At 35.0% G+C, this 27,703-nt stretch overlaps 1 protein-coding gene across 1 annotated transcript in view; it reads right to left on the bottom strand.

The window, feature by feature from the left end:
* Positions 1-27,703, bottom strand: part of LOC150100923 (pseudouridylate synthase RPUSD2-like) — a 189,896-nt gene that overhangs the window by 23,470 nt on the left and 138,723 nt on the right. Inside the window, exons 9-10 of the mRNA XM_090401804.1 lie at positions 21,885-21,938; positions 7,721-7,812 (exon numbers count right to left, since the gene is read on the bottom strand). Coding sequence (XP_090257930.1) covers positions 7,721-7,812; positions 21,885-21,938 — 146 coding nt within the window. The remainder of the gene's footprint in view (positions 1-7,720; positions 7,813-21,884; positions 21,939-27,703) is intronic.

Genomic DNA, 27,703 nt, shown 5'->3' on the forward strand with positions numbered 1-27,703 from the left:
GTCTGGAATAATTATTTTAATAAATTGCTAAATGAAACAAGCAGTGTAAACACAGTGGTAGAAAATACTCAAGAGGAATGCAATCCAGAATACATATCCACACTTGAAGTAGAAACCCATCAAAAGCCTGATATGTGGAAAGGCAGTTGGGGTAGATGATATTCAACAGAAACACCCAAATGCAGAGGTATAAAAGTTTTACAGTGGCTACACTACATAATTCAGAAGTCAATGTCAGAAGGTCAAATTCTGGATGACTGCAGTAGAGTTATCATGATATCCATCTCTATAAAAAGTAAATAAAACATTATTTTTATGGCTATTTGGCCAATTTTTGTTTAGGAGTACCCTTTTTTATAATGTCATTGGCTTTTTACTCAAATTTTAGGGCATTACTGATGTTTTATATATGTAGAATATGGAGAATACACAGAAGGAATAATTTGGACATACCATTGTAGGATGTTGCTCGCTGTCTTCTTATTCAGCGGCATCCTGGCACATGGCGATATACATTCATCTGCTGTTAAAGGAAGGAAGTATGGTTGAAAGGAAGCAGGGTTGGAAATGTAGGGGTAGAGAGATGTGGGAGAATTATTGGTGAGGCAAGAGATATGTGAACTTTTTGAAAAACACTTCTTCTTATTATTATTATTAAAGGTGGGCAGAGAATATTTTGGGAGAGGGTGAAAAATATAAATTTTTTTGGGAAGGAGAAGAAATAACAAAGAAATACTAGAACACCACAATGTGGCTTACAAATTTCCTTGACAACAAGATTGTGATGTCACCTACACAGGTTCTACTATCAGATATTTATGGGTAAGACTGTATACAAGAACACTTCCATGACTGCAACATCCCAATTCCAGAACATTTAAACAATAAAAAATGCAACAACCAAAAGAAAAACAGAATACAAAATACAGGATAAACAGAAATAGCAGTCCATGCCCTAGAACACAAACTTACCACACAATTCGACAAAGCCATAATAATAGATATACAAGAAAATGAAACAATGCTTAGAATATCGGAAATGATAGCCATAAAATATGACAAAAACTCAATAAACGTCCACTGGCCCTACATAATCTCTGAGAGCTGGAAGCTCCATGACTTAAAAATTAAGCCACGCCTCTGACCAATAGGAGAAACACAGATACACCAGAGACAAAAACACCAAGCTGACGACACAGCCTCCACGAGCTCCGAAGACAATGCACTGTCGAAACGGATCACACCCTGTTACTCCCATCCCTGATCTTATCCCATCATACCCTTCTCCTTCCCCAAAAAATTTATATTTTTCACCCCCTCCCAAAGTATTCTCTGCCCACCTTTAATAATATTTAAAAAAATAAGAAAGTAAGAAAAAAACTGGTTTTGTTTTTCAAAAAGTTCCCATACCTCTTGCCTCCAATAATTCTCCCACATCTCTCTATCCCCACATTCCAACCCCCCCCCCCCTTCCTTTAACAGCAGATGAATGTATATCACCATATGCCAGGTTGCTGCTGAATAAGAAGACAGCTAGCAATATCCTACAAAGGTATGTCCCAGATGAGTCTTTGACTCCATGAATTCTTGGGGTAATAATAATATTATTATTATTATTCCTACTATGTATATAAGAGGAAACTTTTTGAAAAATCTGTTTTTTTTTCTTATTTTTTTAAAATATTATTAAAGGTGGGCAGAGAATACTTTGGGAGGAGGGGAGAAAAATAAAATTTTTTTGGGGAAGGAGAAGGATATGATGGGATAAGATCAGGGGTGGGAGTAACAGGTTGTGAGCCATTTCTCCATATTCTGCATATATAAAACATCATTAATGCCCTAAAATTTGAGTAAAAAGCCAATGACATTATAAAAAGGGGTACTCCTAAACAAAAATAGGCTAAATAGCCATAAAAATAATGTTTACTTAGAGGAGTAACATGGGAATGTTCCCAGAAATAATACCTGTAAATAAAACAATGTGAGAATTACAGAGGAATTTCCCTACTGAGTGTTCATGGTAAGATTTATACAAGTATTCTTGAGAAACAGCTAAGGAAAATTATCGAAGAGAAGCTTGGAGAAGAACAAGCTGGATTTAAATTCTTAGATGCCAAGAAATTATATTCTTGTTTAATTCATGTACAAACTTTGTTTGCTTGCACTTGGATAAAGGATCAAATAAGAATATATTTTCTTGGCATCTTTAATTTAATTTATAACAAAGTGAAAAGCTTTCCACATTTCACTCTAAGCCAGAGTATTTAATAAGGTGTTACACCTTTTCATTACTTGCATATGGGAAATATATGGCTTCTGTATTACTTCGACCTTGATATCTCTTCGAGGTTTGGCTCACACTGGGCCTTAAAGGTTGAAACTGGTCTGGGTAGTGAACCTTCCCATAATGCACAGCATTACACATAGCAGAAAGGATGTGTGTTTTGCATTAATGGATACTAAGACAATTAACGTGAAGCCATTAGCCTCTATATAGAAGTAGCCTAGTCATGACAATACTTCTTGCTCATACTTAGATAAAGGATTAAACAAGAATAATATTTCTTGGCATTTCAGAATTCAAAGAAACGACTATAGTTAAAAATGAACAATAAATATATACACATTGAATACTTGATAGAATTCACAGCTTAAATGAATGAATTGTAAAAATAAATCTGTTCAACTTTGTACCTGTAGGCAATTAACAAGGAATGAAAGTACCAAGAAACAGGATATTTTAGTTCATATGCAAATGGTGAAATTGGATATACTGATGCCTCAATTTGTATATTACTAAAATCTTTTAGAAAGGAAGAAGATATAGCCAGTTTTTTTTTTTTTTAGCATATAGCAAGCAACAGTATACACTATGAAATTTCTTCATATAAAAGAGTACAGAAATGGCAAAAATAGATCATACATATAAATGCTTGTAATCTTTGTTTTTTGCTTTAGAAAGTCAGAAAAAAACGGATATTTCATAATTTACTAACAGCAAACTAGAGAGTCTACACTATAAAGCAATAAATTAATGAAACAAAGAATGAACAAACATCAGTATAGCATATGTAACTACTATATAGGTATGGCATGTATGACAGTGTCAGCTTTACAAAATATTTGTAAAATTTTATTATCTGCCATATATAAATCATTTGTCTTAGGAATTACATGCATTAAGATGTCATTTCAAAGAAAAAGTATAACTTGTAATACTTTTTTGTAAATACCAAGCAATATTAGGATTTTTTTTCTATTATTATCCACTTCATGTTAAGATGCAGTTTAGCATGCTTCCTCATATGTAAAGAGTGCTAGCAAAGTGTTAAGACAAGAAAATAAAGGTAATAAAATTCAGTCTGACTGTACAGGAACACTGACATATGGCAGGAAAGTAATTTCAGGTATGGTTGACTTATTTCTTACCACTATAACCTATCAAAAAAGAGACTTATGATCATGATGAAGCCACTACCTATTCACCAACAAAAAAAATAAAAAAATTCTTGTTAAATAAACCATAAAGAATAAACCATGAGGAACAAGCAGGTTTTAGGAAAGGCAGGGGCACCAGAGATCAGATCCTTTGCCTTAGACAGATCATAGAAAAATATAAAGAATTCAGACTCCCTCTGGTGATGTGTTTCTTAGACTACTCTAAAGCTTTTGACTGTGTTGAGCATGTGAAATTGTGGGAAGTAATGAAAAGAATGGGTTTTCCTCAACACACTATCAGGTTGATAGCCAACTTGTATAAGGAGCAAGAAGCCACAGTAAGAACAGGTGTTGGATTGACTGACTGGCTTCAAGTTGGAAAAGGAGTTAGACAAGGATGTTTACTTTTTCCTCACTTGTTTAGTATATATGCAGAGGACATCATGCGTGAAGCATTGGATGAGTTCAGGACAGGAATTACGATAGGAGGTAGATTGATCAGTAATCTGAGGTACGCTGATGATACAGTACTCATTTGTAATGACATGGAAGAACTAGGACTAATTCTTGACAAAGTTAACAAGATCAGTAATAACAGAGGACTTCAACTCAATTCTAGCAAGACAAAGATCATGGTTCTCAAAGGAAAAACAAACGGAGAAGCTCTTGATAAACAAGTGTATCTTAATGGAGAGAGAATTGAGGAAGTCAGCAAGTTTGAGTACTTGGGATCCATTATTAATGTGAAGAATTGCTGTTCAGAAGACATCAGAAAAAGGTTAGGAATGGCTAAAACAACAGTCAGAGACCTGTCTAAAATCTGGAAGGATGGATCTATCTCCATGGGAACAAAGTTGAGGATTTTAGATGCAGATGTTTTTCCAACAGCGACTTATGGATGCGAGACTTGGAACCTAAAGAAGTCAGATAAGAAACCGATATCTGCTTTTGAGATGTGGTGTTACAGAAGGCTGTTGAGGATATCATATACTGAAAAGCGTACAAATGAACGGATGTTAGAAAAGATTAGTAGAACTTTAAGGCTCCTTAAGGATATTGACAGAAGAAAGTTAAAATATTTTGGACACATAGAAAGGATGGAAGGAGGACTTCTCAGAACAGTAATAGAAGGTAAAGTTCCTGGAAAAAGAGGCAGGGGTAGACCATCAATGAGATAGAAGGATGGCATGTGTGGAGTGACTGATCTTCAGAGAGTTGAGGCTGCCAGAAAAGCAAACAACAGGACTACATGGCGAGGCCTGGTGTGACCATATGGCATCTGTAGATGCCCAGTGAACATAGAGCGAGAGAGAGAGAGAGAGAGAGAGAAATAAACCATGGTATACACTACCACTTGGGGAAGACCAGACTCCTACCAGGCGTGTCCCTTGCGTGGCAGATGAGGGAAGCCCCAATGGGTTACTCCGAATAAAGAATAAGGAGCCGTGGACCAAAGGGTGTGTGGGGCAGAGGAATGGCAAGCCAGTCACGCTAAAATGCCAAAAACTTCCATGGATTTAACGATTACCGGGAATACATCTCACACTATCGCATATGTGGTAGCCGACGCACCAACACAAGCTTCACATAGTGTTGGTGAGAAATGTTCTATGTGGTCAGCAAAATGTGATAATTATATAGCTACTGTAAATATCAGATACAAAGTAGGAAAACTCCAAATTCTACAAGAGTCTGAAAAGGATAAAGTGGGATATTATAGGAATCTCAGAAACTCACTGGACAGGAGAAGAATGCCTAAACATACCAGAGGACAAATTATTCTATTCAGAAAGAAGAGACGATGTACATAGAGAAGTAGTTGCAATTCTAATAAAACAAAATCTTACTGCAAGCATAACAGATATTAAACCTATCTCATCCAGAATAATAGGAATTAGATTAAAAGCCAAAGAAAAAGGACTACACATAAAGATTATTCAGATTTACGCACCAGACGCAAGTCACAATGAAGAAGACAATGGACTATTCTACAATGATCAAAAATGTAAGAACACTCAAAAGCCTACAGCTGGATACAGACCATGAACTCCTCTCTGCAACAGATAAAATTCAAAGTTAACTATAAAAGAAATAGAATTGATAAATTCCACATGGAAAAGTTAAAAAAAAACCAAATAAGATTAGACTACATTAGGAAAATTGAAGAAATAAATAGAACTCAAACAAATGAAACTGAAAATCTTTGGAAAACAGGAAAAGAAATATTAATTAACTTGGCAAGGGAGGGAAACTTTAGGAATTTATAAGAGACCCAATAATAAATGGATAACATCTGAAATTTTAGAAAAATGTGCAGAAAAAAGAAAACTAAAAACAAAAATAAACAGACATACCTCAGAAGAAAACAAGAAGAAATACAAACAACTCAAAAACAAAATTGATAAACTCTGCAGACAGGCTAAAGAAAACTGGCTAAACAAAAAAGCAGAAAAATGCAATGTGGCATATAAACACCAAAACTCAAAAACATCACATAAAACAATTAAAGAAATTACAAAAAGCTTTTCACCACTACCTCTAAATGATCAAACATCAGGGCGAGGAAACAGGAAATCCAAATGTGATAAAGGCAATATGGATGGAACACTACCAAGAAACCTTTAAGAATGAAAGCAATAACTACTTAATAACAAATCCCCACACTAACTCGAGACACGATGCCTTAATGATTCTTCCATCAGAAGTGGAGAATGCTCTAAACCAAATGAAATCTGACAAAAGCACCAGGGATAGACCAAATTCCATCAGAACTCTGAAAAGAAGGAAAGCAAACAACTTTAAAATTCCTTACCACACTTTTCAACAAAATCATTAAATCAGGAGAAATACCAGAAGATTAGAGAACAGGAGTTATCATACCAATTTACAAGAAAGGTGATAAGAAAAATTATAAAAATTACAGACCAATCACATTACTCAGCCATGCTTACAAAATATTTACAAGAGTATTACAGAACAGAATAAAGAGCACATATGAGATCACTAAGAATGATCTCATATGTGCTCTTTATTAGTGAAGAACAGGCAAGCTTTAGAAAGAATCGCTCCACATTGGATCAGATCTTCGTAATACAGAGACTAGCAGAATTATACTAGGAACATAACAATAATATCTATTACTGCTTTATAGATTTTAAACAGGCATTCAACTCAATAAACAGAGTAACTTTATTAAGAATATTAAAACAGAAACAAATCAATGAAGATACCCTAGACTTCTTAGAAAAATATTAGTCTCACAGAAAAAATAATTAAATTCAACAGTATAACAACAGATAAAATAACTGTCAGTAAAGGAGTAGCCCAAGGATGTCCCATCTTCCCATACCTTTTTTTTTTTTTAACATCTACCTAGAGAATATGGTTACCCAAGCCTTGGAAGGAGAAAAAGGGGTCAATCTAAATAGTTATAACCTTAATAACATAAAATATGCAGATGACATTGTAATGATTTTGGACACAAAAGAAAAAAATGGTGAACCTAATAACCAAACTAAACAATATGGCTAAAGAATACAGCATGACCATAAATACAGACAAAACAAGAATCTTGATAATTGAAAAAAAAAAAAAAACGAAGAAAAAGTAAACTTCTCCTTGAATGGATCAACAACTGAATAGGTAAAACAATTCAACTATTTAGGAACAGTAATAACAGAACACTTAGATACCATGACCACTATTAAACATAGAATATCGACTGCATGGTCATCACTAAATAAGCTACGAAAAAACTAGAAAAATAATAAAATCTCCAAACCTCTAAAAATAAAATTATATAATGCAATTATAATACACACTGTGCTATATGCTTCAGAAACTTGGAAGCTTTTGAGATGAAATGTCTCAGAAAAGATCAAAAGAAGACAATTTCAATGGTATGGAGATGTGAGCATGTCATCAAAATGGCTACCCAACCTTGCTCTTTATGAAAGATTAAAAGAAAAAAGGAAGACCAAGAACTAAATGGATAACATTAATAAAGGTCAACTCTAGATTACAAACATATAGACAGATCACCAGCCGCTCAAGAAACTGAGACTCTTGGAGGTTGTTGTGGAAACACAGAAGACGCAACCTGTCCCCGAAGAAAGAGGACAATAAGTAATACAGGACCATGAAAGATAGGTATCATTAATAATTTAATCCATAGAAGCCTACAACCTAGGAGTGGCATAGTTTTAATCATTATTAAACTCCTCACTAGCTGACAAGTGTGATGAAATTTAAATAAATATATTTTTGAACAAATTAACCATACCTCATCCTTTGTTTTTCCAATATCCCCATGCTTTCCTTTCTTTGGTCCAAATGCCTCATGGTTATAAAGAGGATCATTGATAATAGGATAACCTAAACAAAAAATAAAATGAATGTCAAGCAATGGTCAAATTATGACAGTATTTATATAAAGAAAATCTTTTATAGCAATTATTGAAGAAGAGCCTAAAAATCTTAATTTTTTAAATTTCCATACATTCGGCCATAAAATAAGCATGAATTTATATCCCCTTGTTCCACATTTTTAACATTTGTCATATTCTAAATTTGCTTATATTTAAACCGATTACATTTGAAATGGCTTTGTCGTGTATATATATGAGTGATGTAAAAGGAATTAAAGATAATAAAGGTGACATGGAAACTAGAAAAAAAAGATATCCTTGATGTATGGAGTAATTACACCGAAAAATTGCTAAATGAAACAATCAGTGACAGCACTGGTTGAGTGCTGTCACTGATTGTTTCATTTTTTCTTTGTCAGTGATTTTTTACTCAACAGGCATGTAATCAGAATACATATCCATACTTGAAGTAGAAAAGGCCATCAAAAGACTGAAATGTGGAAAGACAGATGGAGTAGATGATATTTAACCAGAAATGATCAAGTATGGAGGTATAAAAGTCTTGTAGCAGCTGCACTGCATAGTGAAAAGGCCAACTACTGTAACTGTTATACCTCCATAGAGCTCTACTCTAATCATCTGGACAAATTCCAGAAGACTGGAGTAGAGCTCTCATACTACTCATGTATAAAAAGGGAAATAAAACAATGTGAGAATTACAGAGGTATTTCCCTACTGAATGTTCCTGGTAAGATTTATGCAATTATACTTGAGAAACAGTTGAGGATTGTGGAAGGGAAACTTAGTGAAGAACAAGCTGGATTCAGGCCAAATAGAGACGGTCAGGATCAGATTTTCACTTTATGACATATAGTTGAGAAATCATGGGAATACGGAGGATGATCGGTTAACGAACATAATCCGTTCAAAGACAATGTTCACTACCTGAATTGTTCATTAACCGATCATCGATTTACCATAGATTTTTATGAGAATTTGATTAATTTGTTCTGGAGACCCAAAAAAATAAATAAAAAATATAATTTCTTACTACGTTTATTTATAATAACAATAATACATACATATACAGTCTTGCATTTTCATCAGTCATGTTTTTTTTTTCCATTTGTGGGACGTTAAAGAATCTGTCCAATGTCAATTTTTTGCTTTTCTCTCTTCTTCAGGATTTTTCGGAAGTGATTAATAGCATTGTTGTTGTAGAGATCCCCAAGCCTATTGACCTCAACCTGGTTTGGGTGCCATTCTAAGACAGTTGTTCTGACATCCTCCCACTTCTTCAAAAGATCTTTAATAGCAGATGTCGGCACTGGTCCTCTTTCGTCTTCCTCTTTTTCAGAAGAAAACACATCTCATTGAGTTTCTTGGTGTTCTTCATTCAAGAGTTCTTGGAGCTCTTTTGTCATCAGATCATTTTCTTTTTCCATTATGAGCTCTTCTATTATATTATCTACATTCACCTCCAATTCCAGATCTCTAGCAGTTGTCACAATTTCATCCATAATTTCAGGAACATCATCTCCATCTCCCTGAATGCAGGATGGACACAGCATTCGCCTGTCGTTGAGCGACTTCTGACCTTTTGAATGAGCCAGATAGCTTCAAGAACATCAAATTTTCCCTTCCAAAACGTTGTTAATGTCATCGCATGCTTCAAAACACCGACGAAACGGCGTGCAAGCGTACAATTTCTTGAAACCCACAATAACTTCCTGAATGGCTGAATCAACGAAGTGGTATTTGGAGGCAGAAACTGAACTGTCTTCCAGCAAATTATCTTCAAGGTCTTTTGGGTGTCCTGGTGCATTGTCCAATGGCAATTCATTGGTCTGAAGGTAATCCTTGATGCTTGGGGCACAAACTTTAAACTGTCATTCTTTGAAAAGAACCTGCGTGACCCATGCCCTTCCATTCGATCTCCACATCACTGGCAGTCTTTCTTTAATTATGGAATTTTTGTTGAATGCTCTAGGGTTCTCAGAGTGATAGACAAGAAGCAGTTTAAGATTCATATCACCATTAGCTCCTAAAAGTAACGTCAATCGGTCTTTCATGGGTTTATGCCCAGGAACATTTTTCTCATCTTTCATGATGTAGGTACAGTTCGGCATGCACTTCCAAAATAAACCAGTTTCATCACAATTGAAAATTTGTTGTGGACAATATCCTTCTTTTTTAATGAATTCTTGAAATTTGAGACAGAACTTCTCAGCTTCTTTTTCATCTGCACTAGCAGACTCACCGTGCATTACAACATGTTTAATGCCAGATCTCCTGCTAAACTTTGCAAACCATCCAGTGGTAGCCTTGAATTCTATCTCTTCATGTGACGAATGTGGAGTTTGTTTCTTCAGTTCTTCAAAAATTTCTCTAGCCTTCTCTTGAATGATAGTCATACTAGTTACATCTCTTTTCATTTCCCTTTCTTTTATCCAAACTAAAAGCAATCTCTCCATTTTTTTTCATGGATGGCACATCTTTGTTTCTCAGATGTGATTTTCATTACTCCTTTAGCTGCTTGAGTCTTCTTGATTATATCTTTCTTAGCTAAGATTGTGCCTACTGTAGACCTGTTCAAGCCATACTGCCTAGCAACATCAGACATCTTCTACCCACTCTCTACCTTGGCTATTATCTCTTGCTTGGTTTCTATGGTGAGCATAGTTCTTGACACTCCACTCTTTTTAGGCCCCATAATATTATCAGTTTTTTTTTTAATAAAAAGTTCAGAAAAGCACTTACAAAAATTCAGAGAACAGAAATCAACTAGCACACAAAAAGGTTATGTATACAACTGTCAAAGTCTCATTCTAGAAACTGTTCATAGATGGCAGTAAAATACAGTTCTACAAATCTTACACACAGCATCGCTTCTTCTTGTGTTTGTTCTGTGAGGTGTTCGTCATCCGAACATGTGTTTGTTGTCCGAACATAAAAATCTTTCACGAAAGTGTTCATTCTCTGATTTGTATGCAGTCCGAACTGTTCATTAACTGATCACCCACTGTATTTAAGTTTTGTAGATCTGGAAAAAGCATACTGCAAGGTTCCAAGAGAAAAGCTATTCAAAATGCTAAAGTTGTATGACGTCAATGGGGCATTATATCAAGCAATACTTGGTCTTTATTTGAGTTGTAAGTCAGCAGTTAGAATTGAAGGAAATATACAGGAAGATGGGTTTATGTTAAATCTGGTGTCAGACAAGGATGTACATTATCCCCTCTGCTATTCATTATCTATATGAATCACATTATATGAAGGAAAGTGGTATTAAACCTGAATTAAATCAAAATTGGAGATGTTAATGTCAGCTCTTTACTTTATGTAGATGATGTTACACTTCTAAATACATCCAGTACAATTCTGCAAGATTCCCTGACTAAAATTGAATAACTGTTGTAATAAATTTGGTATGAAAATCAGCAATAATAAGACAAAGACAATGAAAATAGGCAGAAGCATTGAAAATATTAACTGCATTGTGAATGGAGAACCTATAAGAACAAGTAACAACATTTCAGCTACTTATGCACAATTTTTAGTGAAGATGGTAAATTAAATATCAAAACAGACAACAGATGACCAAACGTTGAGGAGTGTGGTTGGGAGGAACGGAGACCCTGACCTTACCACGAATGGGTCGAAATTATTGGACTTCTGCTGTACTAACAGCTTGTCCATAATGAATACCTTCTTCCAGCACCGAGAAGTCCATAAGTATACTTGGTACAGGGATACACTTGGACAAAGATCTTTGATTGACTTCTTTATAGTCTCAGCAGACCTATTTTCCTCAGTGCTGAATGTTCGTGTGAAGAGAGGGGCAGAACTGTTAACTGACCACCACCCCTGTTGTCTGCACTCTATGGCTTCAGAAACCAGATGCTACTATCAATGCTGGTAGGTCTAAGCAGCTATACCACATGAAATGGGAGGCATTGGAAAATGAGGCTGTGAGGAAAAATTTTGCGGATGACATTTCCTCCAGGTTCAAAGTGATTCCTAAGCATACTGCAGCTGTTGAGGAGTAGTGGGAGTTCTTCAGAACTGTTGTCCCTGCCTTTGCACTCTCATGCTGTGGCAGAAAGCGGCTCGGCATGGCGATGGGCAGTGAGAAAAGGACACCTTGGTGGAACCAAGAGGTCCAAAAAGCTGTCCGGGCAAGAAAGGAGGCCTACCTAACATGGCTTAGGGTCAGGTCACCTGAGATACGTTTCTGGTACTTTTTTGTGCCTCAGTGTACACTGAGGCACAAAAAGCTGCCGCTGAGGCAGTAAAGACAACAAAGCAGAAAGCTTGAGAATCCTTTGGAGAAAGATTAGACTCACCTATGCAAATGCAAACAAAGTATTCTGGAAGACCATCCACCACCTTCAAAGGAGGAAATCATGCACAGCAAGGGCAGTTAAGGTCTCTGCTGGTGCACTTTTAACAACCAAGAAGGATATCCTCCACAGATGGAGGGAATACTTTGAGAGCCTTCTTAACCAAGGTGGCCCAGTAGTTGTGAACATCCAAGAGGTACAGATCAGGGTGATGACTAATCTCACAGCAGAAGAGGTCCATTTAGCAATAAAATCGCTAAAATCGGGCAAGGCTGCTGGTGATGATGAAATTCGGCCCAAAATGCTAAAAGCTTTAAATTGAGATGCCGTTCTTTGGATGACTCGAGTGTGTCAGGCTATGAATATCTGGGCGAGCCCCAAAGCAATGGCAGATAGGCATAATAATACCAATCTTCAAGAAGGGAGACCAGAGAGATTGCAGCAACTATCATGGCATCTCTCTGCTCAGCCTGCCTGGGAAAGTATATGCTAGGTGCTTGGAAAGAAGGTGCCGGAGTATAGTTGAGTCAAAGTTACAGGAAGAACAATGTGGCTTTTGTCCTGGTAGAAGCACAATTAACCAAATCTTCACTTTAAGGCAAGTCTTTGAGAAATCTTGGGAATATGTGAAGAATGTCTACACGTTTTGTTGACTTGGAGAAAGCATATGACCGGGTTCCTCGGGCTAAGCTTTGGCAAGTAGAACAGGAGTATGGAGTGGATGGCCAACTATTAGCTGCCATCAAGTCCCTGTATGAATGCCCATGGTTTTGTGTCAGGGTAAACAGCACAAAGTCTGAACCTTTCACAGTCTCTGTTGGCCTCCACCAAGGGTGTGTGTGTTATGTCACCCCTCCTTTTCATAATATTTATGGACTGGATTGATAGAAACAGCCGAGGCAGTGAGTGTGTTAGAAGTGGAAGATGTAGCATTGAACGTCTGCTTTTTGCAGATGACCTCCAGCAGACCCTGGATAGGTTTGCAGCTGTATGTGCAGAAGCTGGAATGAAGATCAGTGTGGCCAAAACTGAAATATTTGTGGTCTCAAGACAACTATCCCAGTGCACTCTACATGTGAGTGGAGTCCCACTGAGGCAGGTGGAAAAGTTTAAATACCTTGGGTCCATATTCACGAGTGATGGAAAGTGGGACATATAACTAGATAGTAGGATTGGCTCAGCAAGCGCAATATTGCAGGTGCTTGGCCATTTGGTAGTAATATCGTATATAATAATAATATAGGATATTATTATTATCATAATAATATCCTATCTACATTGGAATCTCCTTGGAGTCTTCTCACTCCATGGAGATGATGATGATGGCTGCACTGAAAGTTACACATTCATAAATGAAAACTGAAGAAATATCTTAAATCTTAAGATTGCAAAACAACTTCAATTTCTAAAGAAACCAGTTGAATACAAAATCTGATCCTGTAGCATACTTCAAAGAGGACAGAGGAGTCAATTGGGAGAAATTAATATGAAAGAACATGCCTAACTTTTCATACAACAAGTGAAAAACAAAGTAAACCTACACCTAACAAAATGCTACACAAGTTCAATCAAGTTTAATGTCTAAAAATCTCCATAATGCAATTGGAAGAATGACTGGACACTACACCCTTCAAACTAAAAAAAGACCTTAGTGATTTTCTCACCATGGCAAAATTATCTTTATGTATGCTTGTTCAATTGAAGGTGAGGTGGTCAATCTTATATGGAGATAGCAGGGCTTTTCTCCTGGAAACTTGAGTTTTTCATCCCACAAACATGCCAACAGACCACAGTACACAATTCACAGACGAAAAATACTATTAGCAGAGGTAGATAACAGATAGGAGAGTAGATGAATAGCATTTGAATATGATGAATGAATACGGTGCTGAATATGATGCCTATGATTCTGAAGTTACAGCCCTAGTTCTCTTGATCTTCAATAGAAGGTAAATGAAAATTTCAGCAATCATGGCTAGAACTACTGCTATGAAGAGGAAATTGTGAAGTGTGACATGCAACATGTTTCCCAACCTTGCAGACAAAAATTCTAAAATTATTTCCAGATTTCTAGGTCCATTTAAACTTTAAAAAAACCAGGATAAATTATTTTGGTGAAGAACTTTAACAATTACTGTACCCTTAATGTAGTCAGCAGACACATTGTGGCAGGTTCACTCAACTAGCAAACATTTATCATATTGGACCTTAAAATTCTCAACACTCCCTGCATTATCTTTGAATAGATTTTCAATCAAACAATTTTGATCTAGAAAAATTTCTGAATAGTTACTATTTCAGTGTAAAATCAAAGAGACACATAGTTCTGAAGCTTTGGTGTTTTTACTGAATGTTATATACCAGAAGACAAATTTGAACTTTCCAAACTAAAAACTCATTTCAAATACAACTATTATTAAAAACATTTTTCCTAGATTGTTTAAGGCCATAATTCTGCATATTTATTTTTTTCTTAAACTAGTCTGTGTTTTTCTTAGTAATACTAGACCTGCAATAGCTTTAGTCCAAAAAACATGGCTTAGCATTTGGCTACATTAAAGCCACACTCATGGGTTACCCATGTCACTATATTGTTCAAGCTGTCCTATGTAATTCCAAATTTCAAGAGGCAGAAGAAGAAAATGTGCAAGCCCCTGAAAAAAAAAGGGAACAGGCTTCTGAAAATTTTGAATTACGTCTACCTTTACTTGTAGGACAACTTGAACAATACAGTGACATGAGCAACCAATCAGTGTCACTTTAACGTAGGCAAGTGTTAAGTCATGTAATGTGGACTAAAGATATTACAGGTCTAGTATTATACCAATGGAAATTCACTAAAAGGTGAAGAGAGCTATAAGGTGGCAAAAAACATCAGGGCAATTAACTTATTTTAGCAACTTTATCTCAAGATAAAGAAGACAGACAAAATAGTGCAAGCTTCAAAGTTTGGTTGCCAATTACAGAAACATACAAGCTAGTATGGGGATTTTACAGTCAGGCACAGGAAATTTTTTCTGACATATGGTAAGTGAGGAGAGAATAAGAGGTCATTCATGGAAACTGGGTAATATTTTCAAGATTTAGTTTTCTTCAGGGTGAATAGTGAAAACAGATTACCAATGGTGATAGTGGTAAAGACTTCTTCAGTAGAGTTCAAGGAGCATTCCTTCTGATGATTCCTTAAATTCCATGGAGGTGATTGAACAATAATAAAAAATCTAAGAATAGTGTACTTCTGTTGTTACAATTCAAACATGAATTGGATTATCTAGTCAATTCCAATTACAAAGAAATTATTGCTGGAGTCCTGAAGAGCAGAGTAAGAATTACAAAAATATGAAATGTTCTGGAACAGCTGAAGAAAAAAAAAAGATTAACGAGAATAACTGTTGTAATAAATTTGGTATGAAAATCACCAATAACAAGACAAAGACAATGAAAAACGGCAGAAACATTGAAAATATCAACTGCATTGTGAATGGAGAACCTATAGAATAAGTAAAACATTTCAGCTACTTAGGCAAAATTTTTAGTGAAGATGGTAAATTAAATAGGGAAATAGACTACAGAATCAGCAAAGCTGGTATGGTTGGAAGTCAACTGAATAAATTTATATGGAATAAGAGAGAAATTAGTCAAAACACTAAATTAACTGTATACAAGACAGTGTTGAAGACAATTTTAACTTACTGATCTGAGAGCTGGGTTAGAAATAAAACACTTGACCAAGGACTAGAGACTGCAGATATGAGAGTCCTGAGAAAGATTAGGAATTTATGTTAAGGAATTTATGATTCAATATGATAAACATCTTGAGTGTAGTTAAGTGGACCCCTGATAACGAGTCTGCTAACCCCATAGAGGTTGATTTGATGATAATAACAATAAGGACACTTCACAACTAATTAGTGAAGTGTCCTAACCAAGGCAAGACACAATTCTAAAAGAAATGCACTATAATCAACTATTCTTATGACTGTTATGAGCATCCTATAGTGAGAGCCAACTGTAATAATGGTAAATACTGCTAGGTTTCTATTCAGGATATAGACTATTCATCACAAAACTGTTTCAAATAAAAATGAGAAAAGTCATATGGCTCTAAATACAACTTTTCCCATGAAATAAGAAAGTCATCTTGATTAGGTTACTGTTGACCAATTCAGAATAAAGGTATATAGGAAACATAAAATAGAAGGTTACAGGAAGTGCATAAAGAGATTTACTAGTAATTTATTATAGTAATAAACAAAACTTCTATGTGTGTTTTGCTGCTCACTAACACCTTCATCAGAATGATAAATGTACTAAAAAATGTACAAAAAATCTGAATGCTTCTAACAGCAGCTGTTTCGAAGCATACAACATTAATAATAAAGTAGATTAGTAATGCATGTCATTTGACATATGAAGCATGAAACATTCATTTTAGACAAATAATGGACTCTACAACCATGTTATAAATAACTATTTTAATTTCCCGACATTTCGACCTTCACATTAAAGTCATCATCTGGAGCATACAAACATACATACAGACACAAGCTGAATTACATTTCACACAGTATGCTAAAGAGACAATGATTTGATCAAAGGTTATTCTACTGGCACGACCTCAGTGAAAATAAAATAAAATAAAAATTAATTTAAAAAAAACATCAAAGCTATATTCTGTTTAAGATAACATCAGAGAAACATTCTTTCATATAGCTTTATTACAGTAACAGTGATGCTCTAATTTAACATGACAACTGCTATATTAGATTTAAGATCCTGGATTACCTATGGTTCTATTTATAGTTAACTCTTAGGGAGAAAGAGTAAGTGGGTAGAATATGTGCCTTCCATCTTCTTGGGATTTTTAGACCATCATTATTGTTAAGATTAAGGTGGTTGATAAGAATCTCACAGGCTTCCTTAAATTTACATTCATACCATGTTTTGGTGTGATGTAAATAACAGGTGCTTTTCCAGTCGATTCTATGTAAAGTGTTCAGGGCATGATCAGAAAGGCCAGCTTCACCATAGTTATTATATTTAATGTGTCATTTATGTTCGTTTTGTCTGATAGGAATTGTGCATCCTGTTTCCCCTATATAGGCCAGATTACAGGTGCAATAAACAGTATACTCCAGGGTGGGCCAGTGGAGGGAGCGGGTCTTTGGATGAGTTGAGTAAACTCTTTAATTTTGCAGGAAGTTTAAAGGTAGCTTTGAGGTTGTATTTCTGTAGTATTCTGTTTATTTTATCTCATGTCCCTTCAATGTATGGAATGGTTACAATTTTATTGTAGTCTAGTTTATCTTTGTTTTTTGGTGAGGTCTTGTAGAGAATTTTGTTGATAGTATTTTGGCAGTAACCAATTTTTAGGAAAGTATTGCTGATAACTATAAATTCATCTTTAAACGCTGGTTCATTGGAGGAGCAAATCTTCAAAGCCCTGTTTTTTCTCCATTCACTGTGAGAGAAATATGTCTGTTGGTTTTCTGACATATCTGAATTTCTCCACAGTGAACGAAAACAACCAACCACAAGCCAGTGATAACCAGAAGCAAGGAAGAACAGGAGCCACCAATTGCCTTCAGGTAACAGTCACGTAGTCAACCTCTCTAACTTAGCAAAGGTTTAAACTTTGCCGTATCATCCAGATCAATTAACAAACTGGATTTTATTTATAATAGTGAAAGAGATTCATCCCAACTACCACAGCAAAAATACGTTTAGAAACCTCTAACATTTTAAATGTAAATTATAAGAAAACAATAATGAGCAACTTAATGAAATATGAATTAAAGTGGTAAAATCACTAAAATCAAATCTGGACATCATAATTACTAGAGCCAATAAAGGGCAGTGCCACAGTTCTTCTAAATCGAGCCACATATTTAGAAAAAATGAATCTGATAGCCTCAGACAACAGTACCTATCAACTTGTTAACTACAACCTAACCAATAGAATAAAAAAGAAAACAGAGAAGCTACTTAAATCAGTCACTACATGGGCTGAAGATACAGTCAAAAAATTACTTCTGCACTACGCTCATTCTCCGAGATTTATGGTCTACCAAAGATTCATAAACAAAGCACAGCACTCCAGATGATAGCCGAGGGTATAAACAGCCCTAATTATCACCTAGCCAAGAAATTAGCATCAACACTCAAGGAGTTGGTAGTGTTGAATTTTGAATGAAATATTTTTACTAAGAAATATCTCATTCAGAATTTAACAAGAAAAAGAAAAAAAGCTAAAAGGGGAAATGCTTGTAAATAAGTGAAGATACCAATTTTGTTTAAAGAATTGTACTAATACAAATTTTTTGTAATATTAATTAAAAGTGAAAAAAGTCATTTTTTTGTAAAAAGTTTCTCTATAAGATATATGTTAGAGCATAATAAACAAGGATCAAAGTCCATTAACGACAACCTCGGATAAATTGTAGCCCACAGCAATTTGCTTACGTGTGAACAGCACACGCACAATGTTTTTTCCAGGAAGACGCGGCAATCGTACAGAAGATTTCAGGAAGATAGGAATGAATCAGGAGTTGGGCAGAAAGTTTTGAGTGAAAGAGGGTGCTAGAGATATGAGGTAAAAAACGGGTTTGTCCCTCCCGTTCAGTGCTTTTTTTAGGATTTTTCATCTGGAGTTGCTGGAGAAGTTCCGGTAGAGTCGGGAAGAGTTCCAGTTCGAGGTCTAGTCGATAGCGGGCAGCTATTCTCTGCTGTCATTTCACGATGTCGGACAGAAGGAATAGACGAAGAGATGTTAGGTACCTTTCCGAGTAAGCCTGAAGAAACTGGCCGCCACATATGTCCATGTGCATCGATTCAATCCATGCTGTTTCCAGTCGAGAATGCGATGAAGGGACAGAACAAAAAAGGCCAAACCTAGCCATGAGTTATAATCACCAAGGATGAGATCAATCATTCGGAGGGAAATTATAAAGAAAGGATAGGCAGAATAAGCTACAGGAATGTGGTAATGCAAAATTCCTTTGTTAACAAAGAGTGGAATAATGAAGTATCATGGAAGAAACGTGATGTTAGGTTATATAACTCTAAACTTGTATGAAGGACTATAGTGAGATTTTAGATACCAGTGTTTCGAACTAAATAGCGGTTTCTTTAATATTTGTCTGAATGAGTAGCAGTTAATTTGCCATAAGTAATAATCTATAGAATTATCGATGTGAATGTTTTAAGAATATGTGCAAGATAGTAAAGATATTTAAGGGATGCTAACTAGAATTCTGTGTAGTGAAATGAGCCTATTCTTAGATGTGATATGTGAATTACAGTTGATATGTCTAACCATATAACTTATGATAACTATTCCTACTGAGTGTTTTTATTGTAAACGTGTAATCCTTTGAATCTAAAAAATGTATCTTGATTATCTTAACTTGTTTTGTGCCTTGATTTGAATCCAATGCACCGCTTGCTAATATTTGAATCCGAGTGAGAGAGAAATATATGAAAGAGACCACAACTGCAATCTAAAGTGTTTTAAGAGAGATAGATAAAATTGTTTAAGGAGTAATTAATAGATTGATTTACTGTGTATATTTTCTGAGAGTTACCTCTTGGTTAAAAGGAATTTCTAACCTAAGGATCTGGCTGGTGCAGCATGAACAAATAAATATTGCCAGAACCCGATTAGGAGGTAACTCCAGACCATTATTGCTGAGGATCAGACTCTATTCAGAAGTCAATCCTTTGTCAATTTATTTAATATACGTAATCACTCTAAGAATCGGCCAAATTGTGTTAATAGCTTAATAGATATAATGTGTGAAAAGGATAAAAGAGATAAGTAGTAGAACAACATAGAAAAGAAAAAATATAAAGAACCAAGGTAAAATATAACAGTAGGTCATTCCCCCTCCTATATTAAAAACACACAACACTTTATAAACATAATCAAAGACATTACATTAGAAAAAGATTTTTGTAATGTAATTTATTATTAGTTGTAATATAATTTTTTAGTCAGATTTGATGTCTCTGCCCTCTTCACGAATGTCCCAATCAATGACACAATCTTTCTTTTACAGGACAAATTCCCTCCCGATATCACAGGGCTCTTTGCACATGCATTACGTTCTGGTTATTTTTGTGTGGCAAAACGCTTTCTACCTATAAGAAGAAGGCACAGCCATGGGCTCACCATTATCCTCCCCCATTGCTAACTTTTACATGGAATATTTTGAGCAACGTGCTCTAGATTCCTCTCCTTTAAAATCCAAAATTTAGCTTAGATATTGTTGATGATGTTTTCAATATCTGGCCCCATGGCTGCCAGACATTAGACACTTTCCTCAGCAACCTAAACAAACAACACAAACACATACAGTTAACAATTGACACTGAAAAGCAGAACACACTTCCATTTATAGATACACTTGTCACACGTCTTCTTTCTGACAGTCTTTCCTTCACTGTTTACTGGAAACTGACACATACTGGCCAATATATACACAACTACTACTATCACCACCCAACACAAAAACTAGGCATCATTAATATAAAAAACAGGGCTTTGAAGATTTGCTGCAATGAACAAGCGCTTAAAAATGAATTTAAAGTTATCAGCAATACTTTCCTACCAAAATACTATCAACAAAATTCTCTACAAGACCCCCAACTGAAAAACAAAGATAAACTAGACTACAATAAAACTGCAACCATTCCATACATTAAAGGAACATCAGATAAAATAAACAGAATACTACAGAAATACAACTTTAAAGCCACCTTCACACCTCCTGCAAAATTAAAGAGCTTACTCAACTCATCCAAAGACCCACTCCCTCCATCCTGTAGTATACCATATTTAGCACCTGTAATCTAGCCTATATAGGGGAAACAGGACGCACAATTCCTATCAGACAAAAGGAACATAAATGACAATTAAATATAATAACTATGGTGAAGCTGGCCTTTCTGATCATGCCCTGAACACTTTACATAGAATTGACTGGAAAAGCACCTGTTGTTTACATCCCATCAAAACATGGTATGAATGTAAATTTAAGGATGCCTGTGAGATTCTTATCAACCACCCTAATTTTAACAATAATGATGGTCTAAAAATTGCACTCAGGATTACAGCAATGCACAAACCTCTACTGCAACAATCCATACACATCTTGCTTCTGTCCATAATAATCCAAAGGAGGTATCTTTCTCCCATCCATCAATACAGTATTAATCTTAACTTTTCATGCTTGGAATTGTCATAATTACCAAGTATTCTACAATGCCAAATTTCATGAAAGATCATGTAATGAGATAGAGTTCTCTATAAGAAGTATCACAAAGCAATTCTATACTGGATTTTATATATTTCTGAAAAGATTATTTTTGTAATCAATGAAAAACTATGCATCATAATCCTAAAACAAGAGAGACAACTCCACTATTCAGTATAACTGATACAATAATTTTCATCTTGCAAGAATAATTCTAAAAGTTTTTTTTTTTTTAAATAACTAAATTTTTTTAAACTTGTATTGCAATCACATATCATTTGTCATAATTTTCTGGAACAAAAGATGCTGCAATAGTTTAATACATTTCAATGTAATTTAATATCAACGATTTTCTTCCAGTCTATCATGTCTTAGATCTCTAACTGGCTTTACTTCTCTATTTTCTAATACAATCTGCATTAAAATTAACATATACAACTACTGATGAAATATGAATATGGAAAAATTTTCATAAGACTCACCTAAATACTGAAGGTGGACTCTGATTTGATGCATTCTTCCTGTTAATGGATGACCTATTAACCAAAGATATATTATTTTAACAAATAATTGAAAAGGAGAAAGTACCAAGTGTACCAGATATATTTATAAATAGTATGAAACATATAAACTATAACAAGGAAACAAGTTAACAGGAATTATAAATTTACAATATATAAGTAAAACTGCTGCTGCCTTGGGATGAATAATGCACTTGCTCTTGAACCTACAGACTGCAGGTTCATATTCCACTAATGGGCATTGATGCTTGCTTGCAAATGATTTCAGGTTAGAGATCAATTTCACCACCCAGTATGAGACCACCACCCTGCTTACCAGAGGCTTGAAGTCGCTTGAAAAAGTTCAATGTTTAGTCTCTAGTGCAGGTTTCTAGATTATATTAAAAAATATACAAATTAATGGAGAATTCAGTACAAATAGCTATTCAACAATAAAAAATAAATGAAATATTTTTTAATTGCATATAATATTATATCATTATAGTAAACTAACTGAAATATCTTGTCCAAAACTCCCATATTTTGAAGACAATACACTATAGCAAATAACCTTCAACTCGAACAAATTAATCCATCAGTCTCCCCAGTTTTCTATATATAGCAAGCTAATTGTAAGAAACACACAACATTTATACCTGTGATTAAAAAAGAAAAAAAATTTTTTTTTAAGTAACATTCAGATTCTTGGCTTGGAGAGCAGAGATATCCACTTGACTAAATTGGCCAAAAAATCTCTAGTATATTAAAATCATGTTTTTTTAAAAAAAATTCATATATAAAAAGCTGAGTCATAACAGTAGGCAGGAGGGGTTGGCTACAATTTAGAAGTGGCTACTTTACTAACATTTTTATAACTGGTGAAGATCTGTAAAAACTGATAATCACTCATTTTTGGTTTAATAGAAGAACAAACTCCAGATTATGTCAAAAACAGAATGATGCATCTATATACTCCTTTAATATATTGATAATAATATCTGCTTACAGTCAATATTCTGAAAAATTCTAACCTCCAAAAAAGCAATTTGTGATATCTGAATTCACAGAACTCAGGAACCTCTGCAAGAACAAGAATGTCAGTTTCACCAAAGAGGATGTGTAACACTACTCTTATTCTTGATCATTCTGATCAAGGATATCAGTTGCTGAAAATGTAATCATGCACAGATCATTCAGCTGACTCCCAACTCCATGGAACTACTAAAATTAATGTCATATCCTGGTCTCTGAACAATTAAAAAATAATAATAATAAGGCTTAAAGTACTTCATTCTATGCCTTGAATATGAACTACCCAAAATATATAAACAAAAAACTCCTTGTATTTGTGGATTACCACTGACTTTGGGGTTGGAACAGACCTAACAGCTGAGAGTACTGGTTCTACTATATACAAACTGGCAATATGAACTCAGTCTTTGACTTAGGATTTTTTTTTTCAACTTATGACCACTCATATTTACGATGACCATTCTATTCAGGGAATACCACATCACCACTGCAACCCATGGACCAGCATGCTGTTGGTGCCTTCAAGACATTTAAGAAATGGATGGTACTAGGACCACTTTAGACTTTAAATTTGTGTGTTTCTTTGTGAAATTTAATACACAATATCGCTCAGCATTTTTCATGGCATTGATGCATACAAGGAAAAGTTGCCAAGGCTTCCTTGTTCACCGAGTTCAGCATGAGGGATTTTATATAATCCAGTGTGTTCTATGTATTTGTTATTACAAAGAGTGAGTGGCTTATGGTATGAAAGAGAGAGTCAGAAATGTTTTGTGAGTGCAAGAAATGCAAGCTATGTAGAAGGTGGAAGACGAAGTAACTAGTATCAACAATGTAAGGCAAGATAGTGAAAGTGCTATAGACAATGTGAAAGCAGTGAATGATATGTGTGAAATATGGAACGAGGTGGCAGTAAGCAGTGAGACAGCATGCTTATGCAACACCCTTCACAGGACAGAAAGTAAGCCAGAGCAGCTGGAGAAATGATTGTAATGTGGTACATCAGGAAGGAGAATCAAAGAAAAAGTGAATGAGAAAGTATGAAAATGTGAGAAACTGGAAGTAAGGAGAAAGTATTTCATGGAGATTTGATTATAAGAGGTGTATTAAATACTAATAAGCAAGTGACAAAAGCATATTTCCCAATTGCAAAAATCAGACATGTTAGTGAAGTCGTTAGTTTGTAGATGGGAGAACTGAAAGAATTAATTTTTGGCTGGAACAGATTTGAAAGGTGATAAGATATGAAAGAGTTGCTGATAGAGGCAAAAAAGAAAACTGATGAAGTAAGAATTGTGAATCTGCTACCTCAGTATGACAGGAGTGAACTGAGAAAAAAAAGGCCATGATTGTGAACGAGTCAATGAGAACATTGTGCTGGAGGAATGGTGTGCAGTTTATAGGTTATATGTAGTGAATTTGATGGGCAAAAGGACTTGTATATGACTCATGGACTGCAATTAAATGATTTTGGGAGTTAGATAAGAGGTTGTAAGGGAATATGACTCAAGGAAGCTACACATATGGGGGGGATGCATTCAAGTGTGGATTCAGTCACCCCCCCCCAAGACAAATGCATGTACAGAATATGCAATGTTGAATGCAGTTTTGCAGGTTTCAAATCTGAATCGGTTGGTAATGACATTACACAAGGATAACTGTGGGTCCAAGGAGATGCTGAAATGCATGTACAAGAATCAGCATTGGTCGACTTCTTCAAAAATTTTCGGTATTGGAAATACTGAAAATTATAGTGAGACCTGGTTGACAGAAAATGATATAGTTACAGAAATAAAATGTAAAGTGTATTGTATTTTCAGAGAGGATAGAGGGAATAACAGAAGGTAGGGTATTGCTGATGATACATGAAGAAATTCAAACAACAAAATTAGAAGTCAAAGACGATTTTTAAGTCTGGGGGAGATGGTTCATTTGAGGTTGGCATGTCTGGTGTGATATAGAGCCAGTATGACAAAATATGTTGTTGGGTGGACATGAAATGTAGATTTTCATGTGCCCCCACCCCCTCAGGATATGGCAGGATAAAGATCCAGGTTGATAAGAAGTGCTTTGGAAGACTAAAATATAAGATACAATGACATTAGAGTCCTGATGGATAACAGATTAATTTGGAGGAAAACTTTAAAAAGGAAGTTAGCTAATGATGTAAACTTTTCATGTAGTACTAACATAATATCCTGCATAACCCTGAGGGTATGTATCTGGAATTTGAAGATGAAGTGCATTACATGTATTCCTAACGCTTAGATATGAATCATGAGAACATTCAGAGTATACTTAAAGCAGTAACGTTTTAAATGGAGAAAATTACTACAGAAAAAAAAATTCTCAATAATTCTGAGGATTTCAGTATGTGGTTCAGACAATTATTATGTATTGGAACAAATTACAAATGATTTATTCTGTAGCCACAAATCATATGCTTTTTGTCAACTTACAGAAAAGAAGATTTATATGTTAGGAGGGGAGAGAAAGGGATATTCAGTGCAGAGAGGAAAAATACCAACCAAAGAAATCCAGTGATCATCACTAAGCCAAAGAAATCATTATCAAGATAAAACTACCCCACACTAAACATGTGGAGTAGTTTTATGTACAGTATCCTGTACATATGGGAGAGGAGGTCCAAAAATTTGAAAATCTAATACTTTCTAGGCCTCATAGTTGATGATAGATAGTCCTATATACAAACTTTCCAAACAGAAAAATCACAAATTCTAAAACTTTAAGTCATCCTGTATCTCTCCTATTCCATTTTTGTTACTGAAGTGTGCCTGCATGCACATGTTTGATATCAGTGTATTGATCCCTGAAGATGCCAATTTAACTCTGGCAAAATATAGGAAGTAATTCAAAATTAAGTGCATATTGAATACCACATTATTTCTTAGCCGAATAAGAAACTCAAAGATAGGAAATCTAATTCTAAGAGTTTCATGCCGAATGTAGAAAACTATATAAAGTTCGGCAAGACCAAGTGTAAGCCAACACCTGGTAGTGCAATGCTGGGCAACTCATAGTAAAGGTGGAGTAAGCTCCAATCACTGTCTTTAGTATTTTCCCATAATGCAAAACACAGCTCCTAGGAGATGTATTATTGTTCTACATTATGAGAGAAGGTCAATACCCAGACCGATTTCAACTTTTTTTGAGGTCTTGTCAGTGAGTAGATAGACCTAGATGTAATACTAAAGTTTCAATAGTCAGAGCTTATTTCTTTACTGTACGATTCGCCAAAAGGTGCACAAATACAATTACTGAAATAAGAGCCAACAGGCTTCATTTCGGCAAAGTAAAATATTCAAAATTAAGTGGATGTTGAATACCACATTATTTCTTAGCCAAATAAGAAACTCAAAGATAGGAAATCTAATCTAAGAGTTTCATGCCAAACATAGAAAACTATATAAAGTTTGGTGAGACCAAGCGTAAACCAACACCTGATAGTGCAATGCTGGGCAACTCGTAGTAAAGGTGGAGTAAGCTCCAATCACTGCCTGTAGTATTTTCCCATAATGCAAAACACAGCTCCTAGGAGATGTATTATTGTTCTACATTATGAAAGAAGGTCACTACCCAGACCGGTTTCAACCTTTTTTCTTTTTCTTTCTTTTTTTTTTTTTAAGGTCTCGCCAATGAGTAGGTAGACCTAGATGTAATACTAAAGTTTCAGTGTGTTTTGCATTATGGGAAAATACTAAAGACAGTGATTAGATCTTACTCCACCTTTACTACGAGTGGCTCAGCATTGCACTACCAGGTGTTGGCTTACGCTTGGTCTCGCTGAACTTTATATAGTTTTCTATATTCGGCATGAAACTCTTAGATTAGATTTCCTATCTTTGAGTTTCTTATTCGGCTAAGAAATAATGTGGTATTCAATATCCACTTAATTTTGAATATTTTACTTCGCCGAAGTGAAGCCTGTTGGCTCTTATTTCAGTAATAGGAAGTAATAATTAAAATAATTTAGTTATTATCTACTCTACGTTGTCAATTTCCTAAAACATCACAATGCATGAGAATCAACATACAAACCTAAACATCAGGATTAAAAGTATATTATCATCATCAATTTCCTGATATGTAATTTCAAGGTGTGTGCACACACCTTGAACAGTACTGCATGATTAAGCTTACATTTCTAATCTCCTGTCAACAAGTTTCCTCCAAATTAGTCTATTGGTCACAATTCCAATATTGTTATATCTAACATTTTGGTCTTCTAAGGCAGTCCTGACTGAATCAATCCACCTAGATCTTGGTCTTTCTCTGGTTCTTTCTCCTGCAATCTTGGCATCAAATGTCTGTTTTGCTAACTTTTCCTTTCCCATTCTGTTTAAGTGACCTTATATTAGTCCTGCTTTTTGAATGCTAACAATGTAAGTTCCTCACCAATATCTTCATTTTTAATATGATTCTCCTGTTGATAATACCTCCAAATTTTTCTCAGCACTCTCATATCTTTGACCTAATAACCTTTGATTAAGTACTTTATTTCTAATCCAACTCTCAGATCCATAAAAATTGGCTTGAATACTGTCTTGTATACTGCTAGCTGGATGGATTGGCTAATTTCTCTTTTATTCCACATAAATTTATTCAAATTGGCTCCCCCACCATATCGGATTTTCTTATTCTTTTGTCTATTTCTAAATTTAATTTGCCATCTTCACCAAAAACAGTATCCAAGTAGATGAAATATTTTACTTGTTCATTCTCTATTGAGAATGCAACTGAAGTTTTGT

Source organism: Typopeltis vanoorti, chromosome 12 (genome assembly GCF_054136105.1).
Source record: "Typopeltis vanoorti isolate ZY-2024b chromosome 12, IOZ_Tvanoo_1.0, whole genome shotgun sequence".
NCBI classification, from domain to species: domain Eukaryota; kingdom Metazoa; phylum Arthropoda; class Arachnida; order Uropygi; family Thelyphonidae; genus Typopeltis; species Typopeltis vanoorti.